This window comes from Canis lupus, chromosome 11, assembly GCF_011100685.1.
Source record: "Canis lupus familiaris isolate Mischka breed German Shepherd chromosome 11, alternate assembly UU_Cfam_GSD_1.0, whole genome shotgun sequence".
Classification (NCBI taxonomy): domain Eukaryota; kingdom Metazoa; phylum Chordata; class Mammalia; order Carnivora; family Canidae; genus Canis; species Canis lupus.
The window spans coordinates 68090035-68111014 of NC_049232.1; the positions used below are offsets into that span (position 1 = coordinate 68090035).

General features: G+C 47.0%; 1 protein-coding gene across 8 annotated transcripts; it reads right to left on the reverse strand.

The window, feature by feature from the left end:
- Positions 1–539: 539 nt before the first annotated feature.
- WDR31 (WD repeat domain 31) lies at positions 540–19837 on the reverse strand. 8 transcript variants are annotated; one of them, XM_038553161.1, is made up of 12 exons: positions 19734–19803; positions 18202–18389; positions 16017–16121; positions 12084–12227; positions 11497–11629; positions 9470–9544; positions 8546–8690; positions 8133–8233; positions 6669–6736; positions 5516–5657; positions 2950–3112; positions 540–1400 (listed from the first exon to the last, which is right to left on the reverse strand). In XM_038553161.1, the coding sequence occupies exons 4-12, from the start codon at positions 12194–12196 to the stop codon at positions 1240–1242; spliced, it is 1101 nt and encodes a 366-aa protein (XP_038409089.1). In that variant the 5' UTR covers positions 12197–12227; positions 16017–16121; positions 18202–18389; positions 19734–19803; the 3' UTR covers positions 540–1239. The 8 variants fall into 8 exon arrangements, with proteins under 8 accessions (XP_038409089.1, XP_038409086.1, XP_038409092.1 ...); XM_038553158.1 differs by having other exon boundaries at positions 12084–12224; positions 19734–19802; XM_038553164.1 differs by lacking the exon at positions 18202–18389 and having other exon boundaries at positions 11497–11626; positions 12084–12224; positions 19734–19837.
- Between the last annotated feature and the right edge of the window lie 1143 nt (positions 19838–20980).

The window sequence follows — 20980 nt, forward strand, 5'->3', positions numbered from 1 at the left end:
CCCAGTCCCTCCTCACCAAGGAAGGTTCAGTGGTTGGCAGCAGAAGGTGGAGTCCATCCCTCTGTTCTATGTTATTTTTTTTTATTTTAAGATTTTACTTTTTTATTTGTTATTTTATTTTTTTAAAACACATTTTTCTTAATTTTATTTATTTATTCATGAGAGACACAGAGAGAGAGAGAGAGGGGCAGAGGGAGAAGCGGGCTCCATGCAGGAAGCCAGACATGGGACTCGATCCCAGGTCTCCAGGATCACGCCCCGGGCTGAAGGCGGCGCTAAACCGCTGAGCCACCGGGACTGCCCTACTTATTTTAGAGAGAATCTTCATCAGACTCCCCACTAATCGTGCAGCCTGACGTGAGGCTCAATCCCACAACCTCGAGATCATGAATCGAGCTGAAATCAAGAACTGGACACTCAACTCCTGAGCCACCTAGGCACTTGCTGTCTATGTTCTACTGCTGCTGTAGACTCCCCTTTGCCTCACACCGGCCATCCCCCCAAAAGAGTTTATATAAAATGAAACAAAAATATTAAAATGTACAAATGACACTTTTTTTAGCCTTAATCTCTAGAACCTCTCCATTTTCTTATGCACAGCACAGGTCTGATAACTAGGATTCGGGGCAAGGCCCTGCAGTCGTTGGCCTTTTCAAGCCACCTGGGGTCTAATTTCCATGCCTCCTCAGCGCTGGTGTAGGATGCACCACCTGCGCTCGGCTGCTCCTCCGAGTAGAAGCCAAGACTTCTTCACCTCGCCGAGGAGCAGTGGCCGGAGCCGAATCCCATATCCGCAAGCCATGTCCCCTGTGGGGCTGCGCTACCCTTTCCCGGCTGGGTAACCAGGAGGCCACCTGAACACCGCCGCTCCGCCTGAGGCTTTGTCTTCTGGGGAGGCTTGGAACAGGTCAGTCCAGTACACTCAACCCTGCGTTCGGACTCACAGACAGAGGCGATCACTCTTACACCTACAGCTCATTGTTCGGAGCCACGAACTTTGTAAAGAGCGGTCCCAAAGGTTCCTGCAAACTGCTTGTGGTTTGCACCGAGATGGGGAACCTTACGCTTGGCCCACGTTTCTCAACTGCACCTGGCCTTCAAGCCCTGATGCACCTGCCAAGTGAACCTATGCAGAGGATCCAGGACCCACGTCGCCCTCCCCGCAAGATCACGGGGAAAAACAAAGCCACACAGAGGAAGGACGGGCCACGGTTTGCTATTGACCAGTGTCTCTGGGCCTCAGAAGGCCGCCACTTCCCGCAGTTGCAGCCCGGGGTCCCGCTCCACTCGGAGTAGGTGAATTCCTCTGCTGAAACTTGCACACAGCAAGGAGACGGTGTCGCCAACAGCCAGGGAGGTCAGAGGTCCTGATCCATCCAGGGACAGGGTGAACAGGCAGGCTGGGGGAGGAAGAGAGAACCGGCGGCTCAGGCCGAGCACGCGGCGTCGGGGCGTCGGGGCGCGCGAGGTCTCTGTGAGGAACCGCGTCAGTAAAGCGTGCCCTCCGCCTCGAACCCCGGCAGGAGCAGCACCCGTGCTCCAGAGGGCTGCGCACCGGCGGGGAAGGCAGACGTGGGCCAGCCGCAAGGCTTCAACTCCAGAGAACGGCACGTGGCCCAAACCAGGTGTGTATCACTGAGAGGCACATCCAGTCGGGGCCTGGCCTGGCGCCCTCCCTGACCGCCCGCCCAGAGTACAGAGCAGGGGCTGGGGCGGAGCAAACAGACAGGGGTGCTGTTCTCCAGCTGCTGGGGCCTTGCTCCCTTCAACACAGAGGAAACTGGGACCTGCAGGGCAGTCTGGGGGCCTCCGGCTGACCCAGTGTCCCCTCTGCCCCTGTCTCGGAAGCTGCTCTTCTAAGATCTACAGGTGCACACCTGGTGGGCCGGGCAGCACTCTCAGACCTTGCTGTCCCTGGCCTCAGGTTTAGGAGCGTGGACTCTTGGGACAGGCGCTCTCCACCTCCCACCACTCTTGTGCCGGGCAGCTGGAGAGGTGGGGGATACAGCAGGGCTGTGCTCCCTACGGAAGTTCGGCTCGTGTGCCCCTGGACATGATCTCACGTCTTTTCCCTGAGAAAAGATAGGGCTACCCTATCCTCCCCTGCTGGAAGCTAAGTTTCTGGAAAGTAACCGTGGGAGGGATTTGTCATGCGATTCTCTAAGTTCACACTATTCCTGTGTCTGTCAGAACTCAGGGTCCAGGACAAAATAGCTTGGAGCCAGTGGAGTGCTGGTAAGGCAGCTTTCTGGAAGAAAAAAACCAACCACCTTTACTCATAGCACTCGCACCCTTTGTGGTATAAATACTCCCACTATGACCTTATAAAAAATTCCTGAATATTTCACCATCAGCCGGTAGGAGTGGCTCTGGCATTCCACTTCACTGAGGGCTCCGCGGAGCTGTGTTCCCCAAGGCGTCTTTCTCTGGTGCTTTGACGTATCATGACCTTACTGTGATCTCAAACCTTAGCTGCAGCGTCAAACCGGGCAGTCTTGCGGAGACCATCCTTACGCTACCTCACCCCCGCCACGAGCTGAGACTCTCATTTTATTTATTTATTTAGTTTATTTTTTTGAGACTCTCATTTTAGACCTTAAAAATGAATTTGAAAATGGCAATCCTTCTACTCTTTGTCAGACGTTTTTGAGCATCACACATTTAAACCTGAGGAAGAACTTCAGATAGAAAGACTACCAAGAGCTAAATGTATTTGAGCTCTCCAGAACCAGTCTGAACAGCATGGCACCAGGGCTCCCGCAGTGATGGCTTATAGCCAGACGGTCAGCAGAATCCCGATATCATACTGTCATCTTTTAACCACTACGGGCCTGGAGAGTGGCAGGACATGGGTGGCTTTGTACTTGCTGAGCAATGGAAAGAAAGAGTTTCAAGGAAGCTTTTAGGACTCCATGTAACTTTGAGAAGCACCACCAGCAGGCTGCTTACCTCCAGTATCTTGGTTCCAAATCTTCACTTTGCAGTCATGTGACGAGGTAGCAATTACAGGCATCAAGGCCAGTGCTCTTGGTAGAAAGACACAGGATGCGACAGTCTGGAAATGGCCCTTATATTCACATATTCTGTTCCGCGTCTGCCGTAGGTCCCACAACTGTAGAGTAATGACACCGGCTGGCTCAAACGTACCTACTCTCTAGCTTTATACATGCTACCCTCACTGACTTCCACCTCCCCGCCTTCTCATGACCCACCTCTTCCCTCCAGTTACCCACTTATGTAGCTACCCCTCATCTTCATCCATCCACCCACATACCGAATCATCAATCCAATGATTATTTTTTTGTTTTTTAAATTTATTTATTTGTTTTTAAAGATTTTACTTATTTATTCCTGATAGAGAGACAGTGAGAGAGAGGCAGAGACACAGACAGAGGGAGAAGTAGGCTCCCAACAAAGAGCCCAAAGTGGGACTCAATCCCGACCCTAGGATCACGTCCTGAGCCAAAAGCAGACACTCAACCGCTGAGCCACCCAGGTGTCCCTGTTTTTCTAATTTAAATTCAATTAGCCAACATAAAGTACCGACTTAGTTTCAGATGCAGTGTTCAATGATTTATCAGTTGTGTGTAACACCCAGTGCTCCTCCCATCACGTGCCCTCAATGCCCATCACCAAACTACCCCATCCTCCCTAATGATTATTTTAAACATCGACTATCTTAAACAACCCTGGTTAAGGATGTACTGGGAGGGTCGCTGCCTCCCTCATTAATGTCATGGTTAGGGAAATGAAAGCTCCAAGTCCTACAGGATGATGGGACAGTATGAGGTTGGCTACTTTTTTTTTTTTTTTAAGTTTTTCATTCAAATAATCTTTACACCCAGGTGGGGCTCAAACTCATGACCCCAAGATCAAGAATCACATGCTTGGGGATCCCTGGGTGGCTCCGCGGTTTAGCACTTGCCTTCAGCCCAGGGTGTGATCCTGTAGACCTGGGATCGAGTCCCACATCAGGCTCCCTGCGTGGAGCCTGCTTCTCCCTCTGCCTGTGTTTCTGCCTCTCGTTCTCTCTGTGTCTCTCATGAGTAAATAAATAAAATCTTAAAAAAAAAAAAAAAAAAAGGAGAAAGAATCACATGTTCCTCTGACCGAGCTACCCAGGTGCCCCGAGGTCGCCTTTCTACACAACAGCTCAAGAGCTGCCTGACATTCAGCCTCCTCGCCTCTGTGGATCCTTGGAGACCCCACAGTTGGGAACACCTTCTCACAAGTACACAGAGGCACAGCCTTTCTAATTTCTTATCTACATGCTAAAACTTGGTAAATGATGATGAGACTCTCCAACAAAGGAGGTGAAAGTTCTACCCATCCCACTCTTGTTGATATGATCAGACCACCGCTAGAGAATGTTCCAGGAGGAAAGCAAACTGAATTGTGTCCAAAAAATAATGAAGTCCCTGGATACCATGTAATTCAAAAGAACAATGTTCAGAGAGGAGAGCGATCCGGAAAATAAGGAAATCACAGGACACTGTCGGTTGTAGTTGCTAGAAATGCTTAGCTTGGTAAAGAGATGCTACATCAATAGCCTGGGATTCAACACCCCAACCTACCACTTATCAGAGGTGTGGTCTTGTGCAAGAGATTTCACTTGCCATGCCTCTATTTGCTCAGCTGTAAAATGGCAATTATAATAGAACCTAACGGACAAGGCTGTTGTAAGGATTTTTTTTTTTTTTTTTTTTTTTTTTTTTTTTTTTTTTTTTTTTTTTTTATGATAGTCACACAGAGAGAGAGAGAGAGAGGCAGAGACATAGGCAGAGGGAGAAGCAGGCTCCATGCACCGGGAGCCCGACGTGGGATTTGATCCCAGGTCTCCAGGATCGCGCCCTGGGCCAAAGGCAAGCGCCAAACCGCTGCGCCACCCAGGGATCCCTGTTGTAAGGATTAAATGAGATACTCCATGTCATGTGCTCAGGCCAGCACCTAGTGTGTAAGGTTTGATACAATGGGAGCCGTAATTGTTCTATTTGGACTAGATGCCCTTTTTAACCTATATTCTACAATGAGGAATCCAAGGTACTTTGAAGGAGCCAATGCAATCTAACCCAAAATTAACTGTGAGGAAAGGTATACGGGTAAGGGTTGGGGTGGGCCATTGGCCAACACTGGCACTTCAAACTTCCCGGAAGAGCTTGAGCCTCCTTTACTGTGACCACATGTACAATGGAAATAATGTGGCTCTTCAAATAGTCCCTCCCCTTTCTCAGCTCTGCTGGGAGTAGGGATGTTAGCAAACTGGTTCTGTGTTTAGCACCTTCCTATCTTGACTCTCATCCCATCCCTCTTTTCCACTACCAATTCAGAAAGCCCCAAGGCTCATAGAAGTTACCTGAGAGATGCATCTGGAATGCAAAGAATCACGTACAGTATGCACTTGAAACAGGCCTGAGCCATTAGTAGGGCTTGCCTATGTAGCCCAGTATGGAGGTGAGGTCAGAGTAAATAATTTGCTCATCAGCCATCAGACCCCCAGACGCCCACAATCTCTTACCGTGGCTTCACAGCCTTCCCCTCCAAAGCCGTTGCTGCAGGAGATACACTTGTGTCCATCCTCACTGACCTCGCAATAGGTCTGAATATGCTGCTTTGCGGGAAATACATGAGCTACCTGCAGCCCCCGGCTGTCCCATAATCTGCAAGACATGACTGCAGGAAATGAGTCTGTGGTAAATGTGTCCGAAATACCCACTAACATAAGCCTCAGCTCTTTGCTGCTTCGGCCGGTCAGAGAGAATGTCATGATTTATCTAAAAACAGGAGTATGAACCAGATCAACCTTGGAGACTCAAAAGCTGCCAGGAAATAACCAAACTGAATGACGTCTGAGTTCCTTCTATTTTGAGATCCAGTTAATAAGAATTTAGACCAAGCATCCTAACTGTACAAGTTAATTTGTTAATTTGGCCCTTTGGGATACTGCTTTCGATGGACAAGAGGATATTTCTGTGCCTGTGACTTAAATTTTTTTTTTTTTAAAAGATAGTTATTATGATCCAGAGCAGAAGTCACCATTCCAGAATCAGATACAAAAGACTTGCAGGCCTTGGCCTACCTGGGTCATGGGGTCCATGGGGGAATGTTTTGTTCAGCCTCTTGTCTCATTTTCATCTCTTACCTCATTCCCACTATTTCCTAAGTAGAATGAATGTCTTCTGAGATCCAGAGTTTCTCATTGTGCTTTCTACTCGAGAACGATTTACTTCATGACTCTCCTAATGGGGATTCCAACCCCATTTCCCCAGATAAGGCTTCATCTGAGGGCTGGGTGATTGAGAACACCTGGAGCCGAGCAGGGGCAGTAAGTGGAGCCAGGCAGCCCGAAGGGTGGGACAAGCCAGTGACAGGTCCTGAGGTTAATCTGAACATATTCACACAGGGGGTGAATATGGGGGTCAGACATCAGCTGCTTCAAAACCATTCAGGACAAGGGCTTTTTCCTGGCCTGACCTCCTGGCATTCGACTTCTACCCAGGTGGTCCAAGGGGCCAGGTCAGAGAGACCCCAGTCTCAGTGAGGGGCAAAAGAGCAGAAGGCCCTGGGAAGGCACAGCAGGGAGGAGAAGCAGAGGAGGGAAGGGAGTCATGTAAGCACGGGAACCACAAACCTTCACCAGAAACACCTTGACTGCTGCTCAGTAAGCCCACCTGATGGTTTTATCTTCAGAAGTCTGTAGTATATATGGTTCTTGAGGGACCCAGCACATGTGAGTGACCTGGAAAGAGCAAAATTTTCAAAACTTCTCCACACCAAGTCATTCTTCCGCTGTAATTCCTGTAGACTGTGCTAAATAGCATCTCTCCACCACTTCCCAAGGATGCTGACTAGCACATTTGACTTGGAGGGAGTCGGTGTTTTGTAGATACCCAGCAGTCGTGCTCTACTGACATCCCCTGGATCGGCAGCAGCAATGGTAGCAGGTGCCCATACGTGTGCTGCTGAGAGCTGCTGGCGAGTAGCAGCTAAGGGGAGCAGCCCCCTGTTCTGTGGTGGGACCACTGAAACCCTGCTCTAAGGCCTCACAGGGTTCAGAAGTGTTCTTTCTCCCCATCCCTGTAGCCCCCTGCTGGACAGGCATGAAACAGTTTTCAAAACAACCTGACGTGACAGGATTTTCTTCCAACAACCTCCACAAATACCGGGGGCACAGAGCAAGCGCACCTTGCCATGGAGGGTTGTCTTCAAAACTGGAGAAGAGGGATCCCTGGGTGGCTCAGCGGTTTAGCACCTGCCTTTGGCCCAGGGCGTGATCCTGGAAACCCAGGATCGAGTCCCACATCGGGCTCCCTGCATGGAGCCTGCTTCTCCCTCTGCCCGTGTCTCTGCCTCTCTGTGTCTCTCATGAATAAATAAATAAACTCTTTAAAAAATAAATAAAAATTAAAAAAAAAACTGGAGAAGATAACCATGCGTGATATTTAATGACCACTAAAGGAACATCTACCAATGTCAGGTCATAGGATTCCCTCCACTTTATAAATGAAGACACTGACAGTCTAAGTGCCTTTCTTGGAGTAACACAGCTAAAAAGTGACAGACCTTGGGGTGACTGGCTGGCTCAGTCAGTAGAGCATGTAACTCTTGATCTCAGGGTTGTGAGATCAAGCCCCACAGTAGGGTAGAGATTACTTAAAAGTGATGGATCCATAGTTTGAACCCAGGTATGACTGACCTCAAAGGCTGTGAGGCTATATACCAGCCTGCTACCAGAAAACACTGGTCTTCATAAAGCAAATTATACTTAGAGCAAAAAGGTCATGCTTGTTTCTTTGCCCAGAAGCTGTGAGCTCTGGTGGACTGTGTCCTGGGCCGCTAACCCTGCTCCTGGCACAGCAGATATGGAATAGCTGCATTTTGAGGGAACAAATGAGGACACCACTTAAAATTCCAATGTGAACTAGTGGAGGTGTTCTCTGGAGCAGAAGACCTCAAAAGATCATCCAATCTGGAAACCCTGAAAGGCCAGGGTCTGACAGAGAGCTCAGGGTGAGCAGTAGCAAGGCCCCCAGCCTCTCCTGCCCGGAAGGTCTCCTCATCTCTCCCCCAGGCTGCGTGCCTCGCCCCCTGCTCCCTCCTGCTGTCCCACTCTCTACTGCGTGTGAGTTACTAACCAGGTTCCTGGAGACAGAAGCTCTCTCCGCACACTGTCCGGTCCCAACATCCCACAGAAGCAGAGTATTGTCCCGAGAGCCAGTGCACAGCTGTGATGAGTCTGGGGAAACAAGGGAAACATGGTCCATGAGACGGGCCTGGCACAGAGCTTTTCAGAAAGTATAACAGGGGACACCAGGGTGGCTCAGTTAGTTGCGTGTCTGACCCTTGGTTTCCACTCAGGTCATGATCTGAGGGTCATGAGATCGAGCCCTGTGTCAGGCTCCATGCTCAGTGGGAGCCTGCTTCTCTCTCTGCCTCTGCTCTTCCCCCTGCTTACATCCACTCAGTTTCTCTCTCTCAAAATAAATAAATAGGTCTTAAAAAAAAAAAAAAGTACGACAGCATTAGGAAGAGATCTGTTTGACTTTACCTGGACTCACAGCCAATCCAGTGACCACCATGGCGTGGCCAGAGAACTGCTGCCTTGGTTGTGAGGGGTCATGCAAGTCCCACATCATGACCATCCTGTCACGAGAGGCGCTGAAGAACTGGCTGGATTTGTGAATACAGGCTATCTGCTCAAGAGAAAAAAAAAGTTCCGGTGTGCTTGTTTGATTGGACTTTAAAATGGGCAACAGACCTGGGGCTGCAGGTGTCAGAGCCTGAGGCTCTCTCTACGTCGCCATGGGAATGCACTGCATCTGGTGTGTCGCTACCACACTTTGCACCATGAGTTGTGGCTGTTGCCTGGTTTCACTATGACAGAGTCTGCAACTCAATTCTGCTTTTCAGTTCATTTAGGGTGATTTCAGGGAGGGGAGTTGTAGAGACTGGCATTCTCTATCCTTTTTGCTAGGAGCTCAGTCTACCCTGCAATGCTTTTTTAATAAATTAATTTTTATTTAGCTGTTGTTGGCTTTTTAAAAATTTCCCCAAGAGGGGTTCCTGAGTATAGAGATTTTATCATTTATTTACTTATAATTTATTTATAATATATTTAAAATATAAAGAAATTGTATCATTTATTATTTTTCTACCTACAGTAAACACACAGGCAGCCTCCAAACATGTCCCTGTTGAATTAGGATAAGCAGGGAGAGTTGTTCTCTATTTACCACCTGAACTATTAAGGGCTTAGTGACCAAATAAAAATCATGTCTAATATGCCTGTAACAATAGAATAGCTAAGGGAATGGTTTGCTCTGCTTTTCCTCGAATAGGGCCTCATGGCATCAAATGAGGCCCTTGCGTTATTTTTAAGACTGAATATCCAATCACTCCTACATCTAGAGCCATTAATACTCCTTTATTCAGTTCCAAGTTCCCTCCCTGATAATGATCATTTGATAATTACCTTAGTGATTTCTCGCTCATGTCCTTTGAACCTTTTCACCACATTTCCAGTCTTCCAGTTATAGGCCACAACTGTCTGCGGAGAGTCATTAGAGTCATTAGCATCTCTGTAATATTTTCAGTGAAGTGAATCTCTGAATATTTTAAGTAAATATTTTATTTAATTGAAACAAGCCTTTATTTCATTCTCTACCTAATTTCTCCCTCTCTGTCAAGGGACTTGCGTCAAGCGTTAGGGCTTTATTGTTGTATCCCTAGTCTTGTCTCCCTATGTGGACTTTCTTTTCTTTCCTCCTGACGGGTGCTCTGTCTCTCTGCAAGGCAATGGGCCACTGCTCTGAGCCTTGCTGATGGGTTCAGGAGGACACTCCTCAAAGGGAACTGACAGCCTGAGATTCTGGTCATGGATGCTGAATTAGAATTCTACGTGGGATAAGAGTTTTCCCCCTGCACTTTCTCTTTAATAAATGAGTCTTTAAAAAGAAAATTTACCATCTTAATCATTTTAAGGTGTACAGTTCAGTAGTGTTATGTATACTCACATGATTGTAAAACACATCACACTTTTTTCTAATTAAAAAAAAAATCCATAATCCCATCTGCCAGAGAGAATCATCATTAAAACTTTTTTTCTGTCCTTTTTCTAGGTATATACTTTAATATATTTTTTTAATATTTTATTTATTTATTCATGAGAGACACAGAGAGAGGCAGAGACACAGGCAGAGGGAGAAGCAGGTTCCATGCAAGGAGCCCGACATGGGACTCAATCCCCAGTCCCCAGGATCAGACCCTGGGCTGAAGGCGGTGCTAAACCTCTAAGCCACCCGGGCGGCCCTATACTTTAACATTTTGTCATAAATCTCCTGAACAGGAGACTCCCTGTTTAGCATCCTCTGGCCCAGTCTCTGTAATTCGTTGCTAGAGAGAAAGGAGCATGTTAGCACTTAACCTGGTTAAATGCCAGTTTCTTAATCTGTAAAACAGAGAGGATAATCCTTCCCGACCTACCCCTCACAGGTGAAGATCATATAAATAAAATTCATACATCTAAGATGATATTAACTTTAAGACAAACTGCTGCCAATTAAATTATATCCATGCTTTATCAACAGTTTTTATTTTTATTTTAAAATTTATTTTAAGTAGGCTCCACACCAAATGTGGGGCTTGAACTCACAACCCTGAGATGGAGTCATACATTCTACTGACTGAGCCAGCCAGGTGCCCCTATCATCAATTTTTAGATGCATACTGACTTCGGAGGTGCTCAAGTATCAAAACATGAACCTCTTTGAATCTGGGAAATACAGGGGTGTCTGGATGGCTCAGCTGGTTGAACTTTTCTGACTCTTGGTTTCCGCTCAGGTCATGATCTCATAGCTTGTGGGATTGAGCACCATGCTTAGCAGGGAGTCTGCTTGAAGATTCTCTCCCTCTGCCCCTCCCCCTGCGCTCTCTCTCTCTCTCTCTCTCTCTCAAATAAGTAAAATAAGTGTATAAATTTTTAAAAATCCATGAAATATGAAAATGAGAGGTATTAAAAGAATCAACATTTTTGCTACCACCATCCTAGCTGTGAGTCCTGTGATGGAAGCAAACGTGACGGGGAGAAGCAATCAGATTCAGTGTCAGTGGGAGGAAAGACAGGAACACAGAAGGGCAGAATTATGATGCATGCCAGTTAGAGATTTGGGCAAAAGAGCAGGATAAAAGAGACTGGACTTTTTTTTTTTTAATTTAATATTTATTTGAGAGAGAGAGAGAGAGCACAAGCAGGGGAGAGGACAGCAGGGGAGGGGGAAAGAATCTCAAGCAGGCTCCAAGTCCCCACTGATGCAGGGCTTGGTCTTATCACCCTGAGTTCACGACCTGAGCCAAAATCAAGAGTCGGACGCTCAACCGACAGAGCCTATGGTTTCACGCTACTCGACGCTGCTGCTGGAACCAGAGAATCAGCGCTTCCTTCTCAAATACCTTCCCTTGGCCACAGTAAGCTGGTTCCCTGGAAAGCACCACAAACCCCACCTTATCTCTTCCTCCAGAGACACACAGGTCTGAGTTCAGGGCAGCAACGACCGAAACCGTATCCACGTGGGCTGGGCTATACTCCAGACAAGCTTTAGTTTGAGTTCTCTCTTCTATAATTTCGTCGGGCCTGCTAAAGAGAGGATGGCAAATGAGAGGCCCACTGGTACAGAGTACGGGGGCGGGGGGGCAAGGGGAAGATGAGATGGCCCACAGGAGAGGCCAGCCTGAGGAGAAATCTGGAAAAGAAGTGCAGAAGGGAGACCCACGGCCATTGCCAGAAATGGGATTATTAATGCCGAGTCTGCTCAGAATGCCTGAAGGATTGGAATCCAATAAAGGGGAAACTTGAAGCCAAGAGGCCCAGAGTCTTTGCTCACCCTAGAGCTCATTCCCAAAGACACAGGGCCCCTCTCCGTGTGGCTGCAGACATTAGCTGTTTCTCATCCAAAAGAAAACAGACCTATTTTCAGAAAACTGCCTGTTCGGGGAAGGTCATCAATAATCGCTCTGGGCCTTCTCTTTCTTTAGTGGAGAATTTTAATGCAACATGACAAAATTGGGATCCCAATGCAGGATTGCCATACCTGTATTTATAAGTGCTGTGTTTGAGTTTGCTTTGCAGCTTCCCCATCCCTGCACAGAAGCTACACAAAACCTTGTGAGGAGCTCGTTTCAGATGGCACCCGAGCAGCAGCATCCCTTGTAGCTACTGGAAGCTGTGTTCCCTGCTTAGTAAAAAGAATACATACTGTTCATTTTGTTAGTGTGGTTATGTAAAATGAAGCCTTATTTTTTTAAAAGACTAATTTATTGTACTTTTTTGCTTTTCCTCTTTCCCCTGCCTCCTCTTATGCCCTGGGAATGCACAACCCCCCTCCACCCATAAAGCATAATCAGATCAGGAAAAACAAAGACAAAACGAATTTTAAAAATACAAAGAGGTTTCTCAACAAGTTAAATGTGGAATTACCATATGTTCAAGAATTCCACTCCTGAGAAGACACCCAGAAGAATTGAAAGCAGGTGTTTGCACAAAAAAATTATACATGAATGTTTGTGGCTGCACTCTTCACAATTGCCAAGAGGGGGAAACACCCTAAATGGCCATCAGTGGATGAGTGGAAAAACAAAATGTGGTATGTCCATACAATGAATATTAGCCATAAAAATAAATAACATAATGAAGCATACTATAAGATGGATGAACCCCGAAAACATCAAACTAAGCAAAAGAAGCTAGACACAAAACGCCACGTATTCTATGAGACCATTGGTATGAAATACCCCCAGTCAGAATCTATATGGACAGAGAGCAGATTAGTGCTTGCCAAGGGCTGGGGTGATGAGGGAACAGAGTTTCCTTTTTGGATCATGAAAATGTTTTGTTGCTTTTTAAAAAATATTTTATTTATGTATTCATGAGAGACACAGAGAGAGGCGGAGACACAGGCAGAGGGAGAAGCAGGCTCCCTGCGGGGAGCCCGATGCAGGACTCGATCAGAGGACCCCAGGATCACACCCTAGGATGAAGGCAGGCACTAAACCATTGAGCCACCCAGGGATCCCCCTGGATCATGTAAATATTCTGGAACTAGACAGTGGTGATCGTTGTGTAACACTGTCCCTGCACTAAATAACAATACATTTTATACTATACGTAATTGTGCCACAATAAATACTAGGAATGTGTATTTGAAAATAAAAGATAATTTTCACCAGTGATGCCTCTTGAAAAGAACCTAAGTTATTCTAAAGGTCATAGCTTGCTGGTTTGTTTTTAAATGATTTCATGTGACACTTCTCTAAACCAGTGTGCCAGGTTATTCTGTAGTAAGAATGAGATATGAGGGGCACCCGGCTGGCTCAGTCGGGAGAGTATGCAACTCTTGATCTCAGGGTCATGAGTTCAAGCCCCAAGTTGGGCATGGAGCCTACTTTACAAAAAAAAAAAAAGAATGAGATGTGAGAGCTGATGACACTACATGAGACAACACAGGTAATGACCTAGACTGGTCTGAGGGCCGGTGGGGATTCCTGAGGCCCTTTCAAGGAGTCCGTATGGTCCTCCTTCCTCCAACTACAACTCTGTGTGAGGTCTGATTTTCTTCTTACACTACAACCCCAACCACATATTGCCAATAGGCTGAATGCAGAAGCTGACATGAGAATCCAACTGCCTGGAATCCCTGGGTGGCTCAGTGGTTTAGCACCTGCCTTAGGCCCAGGGCGTGATCCTGGAGTCCCAGGATCGAGTCCCACGTCAGGCTCCCTGCGTGGAGCCTGCTTCTCCCTCTGCCTGTGTCTCTGCCTTTCTCTCTGTCTTTCATGAATAAATAAATAAAATCTTTAAAAAGAGAGAATCCAACTGCCTTATGTTGAAACCAAATATGAACAAGAACTGCAAAAATGTAAAACAATACCAGTCTTTCCAACCAAATTTTTTGTGCATTTTGGAAAACACATTTTTCATAAAATTATTTTATGCTAACCTATATAATAAGTCTATTATTATTAACATGAATAAGTAAATATTTTTTAAATATCTGTGGGTTTTTTTTTTTAAAGATTTTATTTATTTATTCACGAGAGACAGAGAGAGAGAGGCAGAGACACAGGCAGAGTGAGAAGCAGGCTACATGCAGGGAGCCGGACGTGGGACTCGATCCTAGCTCTCCAGGATCAGGCCCCGGGCCAAGGCGGCGCCAAACTGCTGAGCCACCCAGGCTGCTCCCATAAAAATCTGTGTTAAATGTCAATAGGTGGCAGAGTAGAACCCAATCTATGACCTACATAAACAAAAGCTCTTTAAGATCCCCAATAATTTTTCTCAAAAGATTTATTTATTTTTAGAGAGAGACAGAGAGAGAGAGAGAGCGAGCAGGGGAGAGGCAGAGGGAGAAGATCTTTCAAGCAAACTCCCCACTGAGCATGGAGCCTGACACAGCGGCGCTGGATCCCACAGCTCATGAGATCATGACCTGAGCTGAAACCAAGAGTCGGAGGCTTGACTCACTGAGCCACCCAGGCACCCCCTCCCCAGTAAAAGGAAGTCTTGAGACCAAAAAGTTTATGAACCACTGGCCTAGAACTTAAATAATGCCAACAATGGATGACATATTACAAGAAATAGAATTACTAAGTGTTTTTTAGATGTACTTGCATTGTCCTCAACAACTGGCAAGGCTAGAACTAAGAGAGAATGAATTAGACATTCAAAGATGCTAATCCATATGTTCAGTCAGAAAACACCTCCTAAGCACCTGATTTGTGCAGCTCCTATTCTGGTGGCTGGTGAAATACGAAGAAAGTGACAGGAAGACATGGCCAGGAGGATATCTGCTGGGACTGAACGTATCTGACGAGGTAGGGGCTAATCTCAGCTACTCTGGGTCACTCATGTCCTCTGCAACTAGCTATTCTGAGAAGCCAGAGGATAGAGAGAAGTAAAGGGAGGGTGGGAGTACCGAGTTCCCATCTTTTGGAGACTCTGCTTAAAGTCTAGGAGTTGAGTTTCTAAATTATTACGTGGGTGGGGGGGCACGCAGAGGGAGAGGGAGAGAGAGACCCCTAAGTAGGCTCCACACCCAGCATGGGGCCAGATGCTGCCATTGTGACCTGAGCCCAAATCAAGAGTCTGATGCTCAACCGACTGAGCCACCCGGGTGCCCATAAGAGATGAGTTTCTTTTTCTTTTTTCTTTTTTTTTTTTTTAAGAGATGAGTTTCTTACAGGCATGACCAGCCCAGCTCTTGGAAGAATGGTCTACAGGAAGAACAGCAAGTTAAAATTCACCAAGTATTCTCGATCGTAACCATTAAAAAACCGTGTTCCAGAACTGCAGCCTACACTTTGAGAAGCTGCCAGAGTTGACCTCCGGACAAGATAGGTGACTGCAAGGAAGCACAGTGCGGTGGAAAGAACACCGTGTGTGGCACCAGGAGCCCTGGGCACCAGCCCCAAGGCTGCCTCATCCCGCTGTGTGTCCTTGGGCTCCTCCGTCCCCTGCTCTGCACCTCAGCTGCCCCATCTATAAACGAGGACAGCACATTAGATCATTTTTAGTAGACTGTGCTCCACAAGAGGAAGGACTTGGTCATGTTCATCGCTGTTCCTCTAGTGGCTCACACACTCTGGCAACATCATTTCTTGCTAAGAAGTGGGAACCAAAGGTCCCTTCCTGTTCAGACAGTCTAGGATTCTCTATACTAAGCACACGATATGCTGACAGAAAATACGCCAGGATAATTTTTAAAAATCTTGCGATGGTGTATCGCTTGTAGACAGGGAGAGGGTGAGGGGCTTCCCATCTGCCAGCATAGCCCATTTCAACCTTACCATCAATTTAAGGATAGAGGCTGTCCACAGATCTAGGTCACCAAACAGAGCAGGTGCTATAAACGGATTGGCCTTGCTTCAAACTGATGGGACTCTTAGCTCTACTGCAGGGAGCCGTATTTTCCATGTGAAGAGCACTCACAGGACATTCTAAGCAAAAGATAACTTTTAGAATTACTTACCCCCAAACCAATAGGATTTTCTTGGTGAGCTGCCGTGTTCAGTGCTTTGTAATGTTTATCCTTTGGGAAACAGTTCAGGCAGCCACTTCCTAATCTCTGTAATTACTGAAAAGATGCTTAAATTAATCTCTCTCTAAGCATATGCTTGCACTGAAAGGAGATTCACAAGGTAAATAAAGACCTTGTTTAATTAAAGAGATTGTTGAGTATAGCTTTCCCTCACAAAGAGATACGTTCCAAAATTCCAATATCTTATAACTGGCATATTTCCAACAATTAGGGAAGTGTACCATAATGTTAATTATACAACTATTTTTTATAATTTTTTAAAAGATTTTATTTATTTACTCGCAAGAGACACAGAGAGAGAGGAAGAGACACAGGCAGAGGGAGAAGCAGGCTCCATGCAGGGAGCCCGATGTGGGATTCGATCCTGGATCCCAGGATCATGCCCTGAGTGAAACGCAGACGTTCAACCTCTGAGCCACTCAGGCATCCCTATACAACTATTTTTAATTTGCATTTATTTAAGTAAACTCTACACCCAACGTGGGGCTTGAATTTACAACCCTGAGGTCAAGAGTCTTATGCTCTACTGACTGAGCCAGCCAGGCACCCCCAAAGAAGGAGATATTTAAATATTTAAGTACATCATTAAACACTTATTTTTCTTATAGTACTTCTGTTCAAAAATTTCCAGAGCTGACTGCCACTGTTGCCATGAGAAAGGCAGTTTCTCCTGTTTAAAATAATACTTTAGTAAGCATGAATCATAGAATTTGAGATGGAAGAGCTTTTCAAAATCATCACAATATAAACCCTTTATCTAAAGATCTAAAGAATCAGGGCAGGAACGTTATCTGCTCAAAACTCTAACTAGATAGCTCTCTTGACGTGGGGTTTTATTGCATTTTAACAGCTCTATTTTAAGAACTCGAATAAATAAACCCTACCAATTAACAGTGTAGCTTATTCTAAAAATGCAGAGCAACACAGAAGAGTCCGAGATAACATTTGATTCAGGGCATCAGCACGGGAATTGGACAGACTCAGATCTGACTTACAGTTCCCTGCGGTCTTGGGCAAACTGTTGAGCCTCTTGGAATCTGTTTCCTATATGTAAGATGGAATATCTTCACTGGGTTTCTGTAAAGATCAAAGATGGTAGGCGCCTGGGTGGCTCAGTTAGTTAAGCGTCTGCCTTCAGCTCAGGTCATGATCCTGGGGTCCTGGGATTGAACCCCACGTCAGGCTCTCTGCTAAAAAGGGAGTCTGCTGCTCCTGCTACCCTTCCTCCCACCCCATGATCTCTCTCTCAAATTAATTAATTAATTAAATCATAAAACAAACAAAAAGATTAAAGACAGCACTATGATGTGCCAAGGACTATTTTAAATGCTTTATATTCTTTAACTCTTCTGATGTATTCCACAAGCCTCTGAGCTAGATGCTGTTACTATCTTCTTTTGAAGATGAGAAAAGTGGGGTGCAGAGATGTTAGACAACCTGCAACTTTACAGACAAGTTGCAAATAAGTGGCAGAGCTGAAACCTGAATGCAGGCAGTCTGACTCCAGAGCTCTTGTGCTGGGTCAGCACATTACACTGCATCTCTATAAAAGCTAGTGCGTAGAAAGCCCCCTCTTGATCCTGGCTACTGGCATGATGTGAACCTGGCTACTGGCATGATGGCTAGATTAACAAGAACAGCAACTGGAAGGAGCAATTTCTGCCAACTTACACCATTAATGCTACTGTTAATACACACATGTTAAACATATGTAACAAATATACACAGAGAATATATATAAATGGGTATATGAGTCTGAAGGATATTAAACCTAAGCCAGTTATGTCTCTTGGCCAGAGTGATTGATCACATTAAGGCTAAGAATTCTTTAAGTTCTGTATTATATACCAAGGCAATTTAAAATCTCAACAGGGATCCCTGGGTGGTGCAGCGGTTTGGCGCCTGCCTTTGGCCCAGGGCGCGATCCTGGAGACCCGGGATCGAATCCCACATCGGGCTCCCAGTGCATGGAGCCTGCTTCTCCCTCTGCCTGTGTCTCTGCGCCTCTCTCTCTCTCTGTGTGACTATCAATAAATAAATAAAAAATTAAAAAAAATAAATAAAATAAAATTAAAAAATAAAAAAAAATAAAATCTCAACAGCAGAGTATACATACTTCAATAATGTCCGTGTAGTTGTGATTTATTATAAGTAGACTAATCAAAGAAGCAAAAACACTATTCAGTTATCTTCCACTGTTTATACTGTGAACATCCAATACACTTGAGAAGAGGGAAAGCATCGTGCTCATTTTTGTATCTGAGCTTTAAGCACGGCCTGGGAGAATGGATGCAAGGCAAATATCTGTGGAATGAATGAATGAATGGCATACTAAGGTGAAGAGTTGTTTAGCAAGCAGCCTTTTTTTTTTTTTTTTTTTTTCTTTTTTAAGTCGGCTCCAGGGGCACCTGGGTGGCTCAGTCAGTTCAGTGTCTGACTTCTGGTTTTGGCTAAGATCATGATCTCAGAGTCCTGAGATCAGGACCAAATCCAGCCCCTGGGATTGGGCTCTGCGTGGGGTCCGCTTGTCTCTCTCCTTTGCTTCTCCACCCTCTTCGCTCACACTCTTTCTCTCAAATAAATAAATCTTTAACACATAAAAATTTAAAAAATAACGTAGGCTGCATGCCCAACGGCCAGCTTGAACTCAAGCTACCCTGAGCTCAGGAGTCACACGCTCTGCTGACTGAGCCAGCCAGGCGCCCTGCAAGAAGCTTTTAAGGACCCAACCACATAAGGGTCCTTCAAAATTGCCCAACAACAAATCATTCAGGGAACAGTTCCCGGGGCTCTGTCCCAAATTTCAGGTTCAGGAAAGGCTGGAGAGGACTAGGAAAAGCCATAAACCCAGTTATGGCTCTGGACATCCTTGTTGGTTCCAGATGAAACTAGGCTTAAATCTGAATCCCAGGACCCATTTCTGCCTCAATTTGGTTTCCGCGGACCTTAAGATACCAAGAGGTCACTCTAAACCTAAGGCAGACAATTCTCTTTTAAGTCTCCAGTGCAGCCTCCTCGTTACACTGCAGCAGATACCCAATTGTCATTTCCACGGAGAAAGTGCGACTCAGCAGAAGGTGGAGACTTGCTAAAGGTCACACGAGGCAGAGGCAGAGCCGGGGTACCTGCCCTGACTTCCCTGACTCCCGGTCCACTGCTCAGGTAAATGCTGATGTCCCATCTCCCTCCCTCTCCCCAGATCTCCTTGGGGGGCGGGGCGCGCACAGGGCATCAAACCCTAAACAAATACAAACAAAGCCGCCGTGGAACCACTGGAAGATGGCCTGATTCGACACCCTCGTGGTACAGAGGGGGAAACTGAGGCCCAGAGTCTCACAGGGAGCCAGCATTAGGCCAGAATTTCCACTAAGGTTGCCCCAAGTTTAGGGGACAACCTGTGTCCAGTGTTCCCTTCCAGTCTCTCAGGTCTACCCACGCGGACTGTCAAAGCTTATGGGGAGGGTGGGGGTGGGTGGGGAGGGGGGGCTGCGTGGTTCATCCCCCAAGATGGGGGGGGGCGCTGCGGCACCTCCCAGCCCAGGGCCGGCCCTCGAGCTCCCCGCTTTCAGCAGGCGGGCGGCTGCAGCCTGCGGGGCGCGAGGGCTCCCCCCGCCCCTCCCCGCCGCCCTCCTCGCGCTCCATACCCACCGGCGGGCTGGCGGGGCCGGGAGCCGAGGCCCGGGGGGCGCCGAGTGCGAGGCGTCCGCCGCCACCACGCGGCACAGCCTCCCGCGTCTCCGCCCCTAGCAACGCGGCGCGCGTCGCTAGGGCGGGGGTCCCCGCGAAAAGCCTCCGGGCGCTCGCTCTCCCCGGAACCGCAGTTCCGCTCGCCGGCCGCTGAGGCTCCAGGCCCGCGGGTCCATCGCCTGCGAGAGGGGCGGGACCGCCGGAACGGTCGCCGAGGAATGAAAAATCCTCATTTATTTACTGTTTAAAGGTTTTATTTATTTATTCAAGAGAGACACAGGGAGAGAGAGAAGCAGAGGGAGAAGCAGGCTCCATGCAGGGAGCCCGACGTGGGACTCGATCCCAGGTCTCCAGGGTCACGACCTGGGCTGAGGGCGGGCGCTTAACCGCTGGGCCACCCGGGCGTCCCTGAATCGTCATCTTTTAAATAAGGATTATAAATAAATAAATAAATAAATAAATAAATAAATAAATAAATAAATAAATAAATAAATATTGGCGCAGGGGGAGGTGGGGGTGTATTTCTGCAGAGCCTCCTGTGGTTCCGCCCGCGGTGCCTCCCTTGGGCCCTTCTGCAGGTCCCCCACACTCCTATGCCTTTCATTCTCTCTTGCACCGAGACCTCACAGCCCAGCACCGCAGCAAAGACCCCTCAGTATCCTTCGTGAGGTGCAGAGGGAAGACAGTGGCAGGAACTAACAGCAGCGGCAGGTGCATTGTTTCCAGACTCGAGTCGACCCATTTCTGTATTCCTAGGGCACGGGGTTTGGTGTAGAGTAAGGGCTTGTGGAATGTCGAATGAATGAATGAATGAATGCATGAGTGAATGAATGCATGAATGAATGGGATGCTAGCCAACATTTCTCTTGCACCTCCTAGGGCCCTGCTGTGGTGCTGATCTTCCAGCAGAACCGCCTTCAGTGAAGACTTGGGGAGCTTCCCAAAGTTAGGTGCCTGTGGGAACAGGTGTAGGGGGGGTAAGAGGAAATTCGCTTCGCAGTATATTAGGACTGGCCATTGGGTCTGTCTTCTTCTTCTTTTTTTTTTTTTTTAAAGATTTTATTTATGTATTCATGAGAGACACAGAGAGAGAGAGAGAGAGGCAGAGACACAGGCAGAGGGAGAAGCAGGCTCCACGCAGGGAGCCCGACGTGGGACCCAATCCGGGGACTCCAGGATCACGCCCTGAGCTAAAGACAGATGCTCAA

What these genes read in the sequence shown, in the direction of transcription:
- WDR31 (XM_038553157.1), bottom strand. Translation starts at nt 12,196, where the DNA reads ATGCTGCTGCTCGGGTGCCATCTGAAACGAGCTCCTCACAAGGTTTTG. An exon ending in TCTCTGGAGGAAGAGATAAG is followed by an intron (nt 9,545 to 11,496) that starts GTGGGGTTTGTG and finishes GACTCTCCGCAG; the next exon opens with ACAGTTGTGGCCTATAACTG. An exon ending in CTTCTGTCTCCAGGAACCTG is followed by an intron (nt 6,737 to 8,132) that starts GTTAGTAACTCA and finishes TGCTCTTTCCAG; the next exon opens with GTCACTCACATGTGCTGGGT.